The 10,712-nt window shown below is 41.8% G+C and overlaps 1 protein-coding gene across 3 annotated transcripts in view; it reads right to left on the reverse strand.

Moving 5' to 3' along the window:
* The window catches only part of LOC120977458 (H-2 class I histocompatibility antigen, Q9 alpha chain-like), a 28,393-nt gene extending 18,541 nt beyond the window's left edge, over positions 1-9,852 (reverse strand). Inside the window, exons 1-2 of one of the 3 annotated variants that reach the window (XM_040405422.1) lie at positions 9,638-9,852; positions 432-689 (exon numbers count right to left, since the gene is read on the reverse strand). In XM_040405422.1, coding sequence (XP_040261356.1) covers positions 432-689; positions 9,638-9,698 — 319 coding nt within the window. In that variant the 5' untranslated portion in view covers positions 9,699-9,852. The remainder of the gene's footprint in view (positions 1-431; positions 690-9,637) is intronic. The other 2 variants (XM_040405421.1, XM_040405423.1) reach the window with 2 other exon arrangements.
* Between the last annotated feature and the right edge of the window lie 860 nt (positions 9,853-10,712).

A 10,712-nucleotide genomic window follows, 5' to 3' on the forward strand; every position in this document is an offset into this window, starting at 1 on the left:
CTAAAGGTTGGGGGTTGATCTGAGGCATTGGGGGTCTGATCTGAGGTCTGATTAACATTGGAGGTCTGATTGCTGGTCTGACCTGAGGTTTAATGAAAAATATTTTTTTCTTATTGTTCTACTCTAAAACCTAGGTGCATCTTATAGGGCGAAAAATACGGTACAGCAGAGACCTTAGTCAGTTTATATGGTCGTTATATAGTGTTATATATTTTAATACGCACCTTGTGTTTTGTTATGCACGTGAATCAGTCAGCGCCGACTAGCACCCCCTAAGCCCCGCCCACCCCCTAAAACAACCGTCGTGTGCATGAGCCCTTATCCGGAATTGTTTCCTACAGTATATCACTCTGCTCAGCTCCCCCTGCTCTATAACGTACTGCGTTTTTAATATGACAGGTTCACTGTAAGCACAGCATTGAGCCTCTTACCTTCTGTTTGGTTGAAGCGGCGCATTGCTGTCTTTACATCATGTTTGATAAGAGGCTCGGTTTGTTTCGCAATATCGGTCTCTCTCCTCCAGTATTCAGGATCCTTTTTCATCCATGGAGCCACAGGAATATTTTTCTTGATATCACTATTGTATAAATCAATCTGCTGATCATCCACATATCCAACTATGGAGAACTCTGGCAGCCCGGACCCCGGAGCTGAGACCCCCGTGTAGTAATAGCGCAGAGAGTGACTGTCTGAGAGAGATACAGAGTAAAATCATCTCATCACAAATTCACTTTTACTGACAGCATAACACAAAAATAATGTCAGAATACAGATATTTAGGCCCATTTTACATCATCATTTTTCTCTACACTTTATGGAAACCTCTTTGCAAAGAAAGTTCTGCTTTAGGGAACACGGTAGAGCCCAAGGAGCAGGGTCTGTATGGAGGGGCTCAGAGCCTGGAGCAGGGTCTGTATGGAGGGGCTCAGAGCCTGGAGCAGGGTCTGTATGGAGGGGCTCAGAGCCTGGAGCAGGGTCTGTATGGAGGTGCTCAGAGCCTGGAGCAGGGTCTGTATGGAGGTGCTCAGAGCTTGGAGCAGGGTCTGTATGGAGGTGCTCAGAGCTTGGAGCAGGGTCTGTATAGAGGTGCTCAGAGCCTGGAGCAGGGTCTGTATGGAGGTGCTCAGAGCCTGGAGCAGGGTCTGTATGGAGGTGCTCAGAGCCTGGAGCAGGGTCTGTATGGAGGTGCTCAGAGCTTGGAGCAGGGTCTGTATGGAGGTGCTCAGAGCCTGGAGCAGGGTCTGTATGGAGGTGCTCAGAGCCTGGAGCAGGGTCTGCATGGAGGTGCTCAGAGCCTGCATGGCTCCTTACAGAGCTGCATGGCTTCTGTGCACCATTGAACCAGTTCCGTCGCACTCCATGTGTACAGAGATATCGGGGGAAATTTACTAATCAAAATGCACCAGAATTCTGCCTTAATTTCCACAAACAAGCCAGGCGTACATGTTCTGCAGTACATTTATTAAAGGGGTTGTCCGAGTTATGAAAAAAAATATATATAGCACTGAAAATCTGATATATAACTGAGCTAAGCAAGTTTTATGCAAAACAAAATATATATTTCCTCATTTCCCTGGTTCTTTTCTGGCCCTTTGTTTACATGCAATAAAAACAATCTCTGCCCCTCCCCCTGCTCTGCTAAGGGAGAGGATACAAGAGCTGCCCTGAGTGACATGTCTGCCTGCTGGGAGACTCTGCAGCATGTTGTATGTATAGGACTACAAGTCCAAGCTGTATAATGACACTGCTAAGGGGGTGGATACAAGAGCTGCCCTGAGTGCTGGGAGAATCAACAGCAACTTGTAAGTGTAGAACTACATGTCCCACCTGTATAATGACACTGCTAATACACACAGGTTCTTCCCCCTACCTTCTTGTGCAATGCTCTCTCTAGTATGTCAGCTCCAGTGCCCAGCATTGTCTCCTCACTGCCTGTAGAGCTGTGCAGCTGAAGGGGTTAAGAATCCTAACAGAGAGTAGCCAGCAGTGAAGGGGGCGTGGCCAGCACAGTGACGTCTTGTTTACAGGCTTGTAAACGACCTTTATCAGAGCAGGGAGAGAAGCTGACATCACAGGTCATGTGACCCTCAGTGAAATCTGAGAAACCAGCCACTGCAGATAAAGTGAGTTAATTGGAAAGCTGTTACATTTGCCCAGTTAGGAACATAGAAAGAACAAAAATATAACTCGGATAACCCCTTTAAGTGTTTTAATACTTTTTTCACTTGCCTGACAAAGGAGAATGGTCTATCAGGAAAGCAGCAAGGTTTACTGGAAAGGGCTGTGGATTAGTAAGCCTGCCCCATTGTTGACTAGAAGCAATGCTAGCCTTACAAAATTCAATGGAGTATGCCGTTATTTATTTGCAGGATTTATACAGGCATCTAAATAAAATTAAAATTATCATATTTAAAATATTTCAAAAATTTTCCATGCTTGACCTGCAGGTGGTGGTACCAAACAACATGTTCTAGGGTGGTTTAACAGACACAACAGGGGTCATTTATTACTAGGTATACACCAAACTTTGGCGTATATCTGTCACAGATTCGGTCGCAAAGGGGAGCACGGCGTGGGCAGGGAAGGGGCCAGGCCAGCCCATCTCATTCACCATTTTCTACACCTGTTTTAGGGATAGAAAATGATGTAAATCTACACCGGCAAGGGAGCTGGCTGGTGGATGCATCTGTTATGTAGGGGCCGGCGCCTCCACATAACTTCAACGCAACTGCCGCCAGCACAAGGGATACTAAGACCGGCATCTAATACGCTGATCTTAATAAATGACCCCAAACATTTTTTGAAACATAAAATTAGTATATAAAGTGGAAATAAGACCAGATGTTCCTTGCATATGAAGCACGGTCACTATGAAGCAGTATGTAAAAAGTGGAACACGATAGGCTGAAAACAGAGCTTGGATAACTTGGCATAACTGAAAAAAGTCATAGAAAAGAATACTTTTTGATTGAGAAATATACATATAAAGTAAAAAAATAAGACTGGGCGGTCCTTGCCTTTGAAGTACACCAATCAAAGGGTACATACAGTACAAATTGGGTACATAGAAATTGGAACGTGATGGGATGAAAATACAGCTTGGATAACATGAAGTAATTGAAAAAACTTAAAGAAGGGAATAAAGAACTTCCCACAGACATTTTGTGCGTCAGATTGAGAAATAAATATATCAGATATATAATTTCTAAATACATGAGAAAATAAAGTAACTCCTACACTGGTCAAGTAAGAGACACCTTGGGAAATTAATTTATTTGTGAATTAAAAGTGAGAGAATCTCCCCATAATGGAGTTTCTTTTAGTACATCAATGTAATTAGAGATTTAATGTAGATAAATGTGATATGTCGGTATCTAATTTATGAATAGGGAGGCGTTTACAATTGTAGAGATTTAAGGCACATTTACACGCGCCGAGGAGAAGCAGATTGTCGGGAAGAATGCCTTCCTTCCTGACATGTGGCAGCTCGTTACATGGAGGTGAAGCTCTGCAATTACATGCAGTGATCATCTCCACAGTATGAGGACCACATGATCTGCTGCCCAGAAATAATAATGAGTGATCTGCTACACCTTGACACAGGCAGATTGTTGGGAACAAGCGTTTGCAAGAACGTTCTTTCCTGATAAACTGCCTGCCTAAATCCACCTTTAGATTCCACAAAATGAACCACAGCAAACGAAAATCTAAGTAGAGGTAGTTGGGGTAGTTAGAGGTGAATCTAGTAAACCGGGACGGACAAGGAACTTAAAGTGGCCTCGGAAACTAAGTAAAAGGGGTCCCAAATTGACACAAGGCAGGGAAACACACGGTGGGGTCAGCAAGACCATAGCGTAAAACACATTCCTATCAGAACCATATGCCACAGTGCAGCTCAATATATTGACCCATAAGCTGTCCCTCTGTGGTGGCCATCAATGTGGACTCTACGTTTTACAACCAACACAATGGAATGTACTGTGACAAGTTATGCAAAAAAGTAAAGCGGAATAGTTGCACATGGCAACCAATCAGTGTGCTGCTTTCATTTTTCAAAGAGTCTTTGAAAAATGAGAGGCAAAATCTGATTGATTGCCATGAGTAACTACTACAGCATTTTTAATATATTACCCATTGTACCAAAATTTTTGCCGCTGGTTTAAGGTGTATTCACGTGTTCGTGTTTACAGTTTTGTCACAAATCTACAAGTGAGCACACTTATGGCTCAGAGGATAGCCTAGCATGAATACCATTAGAGACAGCCAGTGGCTGTAAAAAAAAAAAAGGCAAGGCCTGAACAAGTTTTCACCCTTTGGATGTACACATAAATTCTTTCATCCACTGAGAGCAAGCAGAAATATTAACTACTTTAGATAATTATTAGATAATGAAAATGAACCTAGATCAGAAAAACTTTAAATAGTTAACCCCATAGATGACCAAGGGGTATGAGCGACTTTGTTTTGCTATCCAGCTTAGCTGCCATATACAGCATTACTGGAGCCCTTTGTACTACTATTTAGTTCATCTATAGGTAGTAGATGCTTTGAACTATCCTAATCCCCTGATGAGCGAACAGCGAAATATGTCATATAGGGAGTAGGTGATAGGGCTTTTTTAGTGCCACAGTTAGGTTCCGTAAAGGGGTAACCCTTTTCGAGGCAGGTGCTCCGTGGTTTGGCTTTTTAGGACAAGCACAGCACCCATCCATCGGGCAACTGTGGGGTCCGGTGTTTATCCATTCCCTGCACCCAATTAACCCCATATACAGTACAGACCAAAAGTTTGGACACACCTTCTCATTCAAAGAGTTTTCTTTATTTTCATGACTATGAAGGCATCAAAACTATGAATTAACACATGTGGAATTATATACATAACAAACAAGTGTGAAACAACTGAAAATATGTTATATTCTAGGTTCTTCAAAGTAGCCACCTTTTGCTTTGATTACTGCTTTGCACACTCTTGGCATTCTGTTGATGAGGTTTAAGAGGTAGTCCCCTGAAATGGTCTTCCAACAGTCTTGAAGGAGTTCCCAGAGATGCTTAGCACTTGTTGGCCCTTTTGCCTTCACTCTGCGGTCCAGCTCACCCCAAACCATCTCGATTGAGTTCAGGTCCGGTGACTGTGGAGGCCAGGTCATCTGGCGCAGCACCCCATCACTCTCCTTCATGGTCAAATAGCCCTTACTTTCAAAGTTTTCCCAATTTTTTGGCTGACTGACTGGCCTTCATTTCTTAAAGTAATGATGGCCACTCGTTTTTCTTTACTTAGCTGCTTTTTTCTTGCCATAATACAAATTCTAACAGTCTATTCAGTAGGACTATCAGCTGTGTATCCACCTGACTTCTCCTCAACGCAACTGATGGTCCCAACCCCATTTATTAGGCAAGAAATCCCACTTATTAAACCTGACAGGGCACACCTGTGAAGTGAAAACCATTTCAGGGGACTACCTCTTGAAGCTCATCAAGAGAATGCCAAGAGTGTGCAAAGCAGTAATCAAAGCAAAAGGTGGCTACTTTGAAGAACCTAGAATATGACATATTTTCAGTTGTTTCACACTTGTTTGTTATGTATATAATTCCACATGTGTTAATTCATAGTTTTGATGCCTTCAGTGTGAATCTACAATTTTCATAGTCATGAAAATAAAGAAAACTCTTTGAATGAGAAGGTGTGTCCAAACTTTTGGTCTGTACTGTACGTTCCGGTTTATGCCTCATGTACACCCTACCTTCACACTGGATGTGTTGGGGGCCACCATGTACCCTGTATACGTCGCTCACACCCCTGGTTATCTTAGGGGTTGACCACATCTGTGAGGTTAGCAATTTTAATGTTTTTGTTTTTATCTGGGTTATCGTTAAAAGTTGTTTTATAAAAGCAGTCACCCCTTGGTTTTTTACTTTCATTTTTAATAACCCTTTTTGCATTCTGTGTTCTGTTGGTCAGTGCTATTCGGTACGGTGATAACAAATTTCTATTGTGTTTTAGTTATGTTTTAATACCTTTGTAATTTTTAAAACCACACACTGCCTATTGCCTCGTTTAGGCAACTTTCAGATGTATACAGCATTTTATATAATTTTTTAACCTATCCAGTTTTTAGCATATATATAATCTAACAGCTTCCTTAAAGGGATTCCCCAAGGTTTTTAGAAAATCCAGTTTTTTCAGTGGTGTGGAGGAAAGACCGTTTTGTCAGTACTTACCTGTGTCACGCCACCAATGCCGCCATCTTCCCTGCCCTCACACCGGCTGTAGGCTCTTCCGCTCAGGTCCTGAGCGGATGTGTTTCTAAGTCTTCCTGTTCAGCTTCATTTATATTACATACATCTGAGCGGAAAAGCTCACAGCCAGTGAGAGCACAGTGGACATAATGGCATCGGTGGTATGATGGGCAGGTAAGTAGTGACAAAACAGTCTTTCTTCCACAGGACAGAAGAAAGCTGGCATTTTCTAAAAAAAGCCCAGAGAACCCCTTTAAGGTGTCTGGCATGATCTATTATTGCTAGTTTACACATTTTAGGCTGTGTTCACACCTGCGTTATGGTTTCTGTTTCTAACAACAGCCAAAGCGAACGAACTGATCCATTCTTCAATGACACCAGAGGACACCCTTCTACTTATAATGGGATCTGTCAGGTTCCGTCAAGTTGTCAGATGTTTGACAGACAAAATAAAGCTTCATGTAGTTCCCAAGAAAACCAACAGAATCTGCGACGGCGGCTCTGAACAGCACATGTGGAAAGAGCTTTATAGACTAATTGTTGTACAAATAAGTTAATAATATTTTCTACATGGATCATGGGCCCACAAAGCTCAATTAATACATTTTCTAATATCTCCGTATTTGTAATTTTTGTCACTACACCTTTTTTAACCTTTTTGCAGTCTTTTAAAGGCTATGTACACACATCGGCGATCGCTGCAAACCGCAGGTCAATTCAGACCTGCGGTTTGCAGCGCTTTTGGTAGTTTCTGATCCCCGTAGTCCGTGACCGCGGGGATCAGAAGCTTCAAAATGACCAAAATTTTCATTTTTTTCAACTCCCCCTGCAGCCCTCATTGTTCTCTGCCGGCGGGCTGTGCAGGAAGGGAGGTGCAGGCGGTGCTTGGGGAGCGAGCGGACGCGCGATCATCCGCCGCCCCCTCTCTCAGGATGGCCGAGCGGTTAGCAGAGTGTCAGCACATTGCTGACACTCTGCTTGAAACGGCTGAATCTGTGCTCACAGATGTCAGCCGTTTAACCCCTTCCATGCCGCGGTCTGTAGGGACGGGGTTAACAGGGAGGGAGCTCCCTCCTTCTCCCATCGGGGGCTGCTGTGCCATTTCAGCTCCCGATTCTTGACAGGATCACAGAGGGAGAGGGCCCCCCTCCTTCCCCATCACCCGCTGCTCTGTTGTGGCAGCGGGTGATGGTTACCATGGCAACCGGACACCTTCACGTGCTTCTGGCTTTCCATGGTGCTGATCAGACTTCTGCTAAAGGCAGAAGTCTGATCAGACTAAGTGTAAAGTATTATACAGACATCCTACCCACTGGATCTTCAAGAACCAAGTGGGTCTGGGTAAAAAAAAAGTTAAAAAAAAAAAGTGAACAAAATGTAAAAATAAAAAAACACATTAATCACTGATTAAAAAAAAAAAAAAATGTATGCACTACACATATTAGGTATCGCCGTGTCCGTAATAACCTGCTCTATAAAAATATCACATGACCTAACCACTCAGGTGAATACCGTAAAAAAAAAGTGTATAAAAAGCCATTTTTTTCACCTTACATCACAAAAAGTGTAATAGCAAGCGATCAAAAAGTCATACGCACCCCAAAATAGTGCCAATCAAACCATCATCTCATCCCGCAAAAATCATACCATACCCAAGATAATCGCCCAAAAACTGAAAAAACTATGGCTCTCGGACTATGGAGACACTAAAACATGATTTCTTTGGTTTAAAAAATGAAATAATTTGTGTAAAACTAAGGCTACTTTCACACTTGCGACAGGACGGATCCGACATGCTGTTCACCATGTCGGATCCGTCCTGCGGCTATTTCGCTGTGCCGCCGGACCGCCGCTCCGCCCCCATTGACTATAATGGGGACGGGGCGGAGCTCCGGCGCAGCACGGCGGTGCACGGCGAAAGCCGCCGGACTAAAAAGCCTGACATGCTGTAATTTTAGTCCGGCGGCACGGCGAAATAGCCGCAGGACGGATCCGACATGGTGAACAGCATGTCGGATCCGTCCTGCCGCAAGTGTGAAAGTACCCTCACATAAATAAAAATTTATTTATACATTATTTATTTATAATATTTTATATTTATACATATTAGGTATCGCCGCGTCCGTAATAATCTGCTCTATAAAAATACCACATGATCTAACCTGTCAGATGAATGTAAATAACAAAAAATAAAAACGGTGCCAAAACAGCTATTTCTTGTTACCTTGCCTCACAAAAGGTGTAATATAGAGCAACCAAAAATCATATGTACCCTAAAATAGTACCAACAGAACTGCCACCCTATCCCCTAGTTTCCAAAATGGGGTCACTTTTTTGGAGTTTCTACTGTAGGGGGGCATCAAATTGGACATGGTGTCAAAAAACCAGTCCAGCAAAATTTGCCTTCCAAAAACCGTATGGCGTTCCTTTCCTTCTGCCGTGTGCCCGTACAGTAGTTTACGACCACATATGGGGTGTTTCTGTAAACTACAGAATCAGAGCCATAAATATTGAGTTTTGTTTGGCTGTTAACCCTTGCTTTGTAACTGGAAGAAATTGATTCAAATGGAAAATCTGCCAAAAAAGTGAAATTTTGAAATGTTATCTCTATTTTCCATTAATTCTTGTGGAACACCTAAAGGGTTAACAAAGTTTGTAAAATCAGCTTTGAATACCTTGAGGGGTGTAGTTTGTAAAATGGGGTAATTTTTGGGTGGTTTCTATTATGCAAGCCTCACAAAGTAACTTCAGACCTGAACTGGTCCTGAAAAAGTGGGTTTTAGAAATTTTCTGAAAAATTTCAAGATTTGCTTCTAAACTTCTAAGCCTTGTAACGTCCCTAAAAAATAATAATGGCATTCCCAAAATGATCCAAACATGAAGTAAACATATGGGGAATGTAAATGAATAACTATTTTTGGAGGTATTACTATGTATTATAGAAGTAGAGAAATTGAAATTTGGAAAATAGCAAATTTTTTTATAAATAAAAATATATATTTTTGACTCCATTTTACCAGTGTCATGAAGTACAATATATGATGAAAAAACAATCTCAGAATGGCCTGGATAAGTAAAAGCGTTTTAAAGTTATTCATACATAAAGTGACACTGGTCAGATTTGCAAAAAATGGCTTGGTCCTTAAGGTGAAAATGAGCCCGGTCCATAAGGGGTTAAATGATTGCATGTTACTCATTTTTGCTTTATTCTTTATAATAAAGACCAATTTAAAAATGATTTTATTAACTCAAAATGAGTACAATGCAATAAAAAAAAAATTGCCCCCAAAGCCTTTACATAGCAATATAAAACAGGCTATAGAAATATGATATGAACAGTAAAACGATGATTATTGCATGTATTATATATACAGTATGATATACTTTCCTATATACTCACCAGAATTCACTGTATAGGACGTACACAAGATAAGCAGGATATAAGGAGACATCGCCATCATATGTGAAAGTAATGTCTTACAAATACGAAACAAGAAGCTTGAGATGTTCAGGGTGAGTCACTTGTAGAAAGGACGATGAGAAACTTCTCCGATTTCCTGGCTGTAAACACCAGTAAGAAAAGCAATCTACAGATCATCAGCAGTTACCAGGCAGAGGGAGTAGAAGAAGGTTACAAACCTCCATACACTGTAATATAATATATGAGACGGATATGATCACAGCATTTCACCAGTTACCGATACCCCATAATTGTGTTTCGGGAGTAATCCGTGTTAGAGGGCAGCAGACTGGTGTGTGCATACCTGTTTCTATTCATTTTCTATAAAAGAAAATAAAAAAAAATACCCATAACATTTTCAGTTGCACATTTCCGCTCCCGTGTGGTGAAACTTTGAATTACATTGTAAAGGGGAAGCGAGCTGATTTCCAGAAAACCACGTGATGCAGCCAGTATAGAAGATGGAGTACTACTGCCACCTACTGGCACTTACTATAACATGTACAGATGGAGCAGAGTTAGCACTCCAGCTCTTAACTAAAATTTCTTAACTCATCAGTCATCTTGAGACAAAAGCCATTGAAAGGCAATTGAAGGTGTTTGCTTAACGCATTTAGTTTAGATAACACGTCTCATAAATCATGAGTGTTAACTCTACTACATCTGTATATAACCAATGGACGATGGTACTGAAAACGCTTGTTCGTCACTTGTAAAATCGTTTAGGTGGACAAACAATGGTGCACTTAGAGAACTAGACAATCGATCAGGAGACTAATGACACAGTCGCATGTAGTGATTTAAAATCGATGATGAAAGTTCCAGTTATTTATCAGAACTGACTCCTCTTCATTTCTACACATTTTTACACCTCCTTTGCACCTAAGGGTGCTGGCACCACAAACACCAGGGACCCTGCCTCCCCTGCACCTTAAAACACACCTCCAAGTGCACCTCAATCACCATCTCACGGGAAAACCCTGAACACCAGGGTGTGCCCCGAAGGAACCCGGTG

The sequence above is a fragment of the Bufo bufo genome, chromosome 8 (assembly GCF_905171765.1).
Source record: "Bufo bufo chromosome 8, aBufBuf1.1, whole genome shotgun sequence".
Taxonomy (NCBI): domain Eukaryota; kingdom Metazoa; phylum Chordata; class Amphibia; order Anura; family Bufonidae; genus Bufo; species Bufo bufo.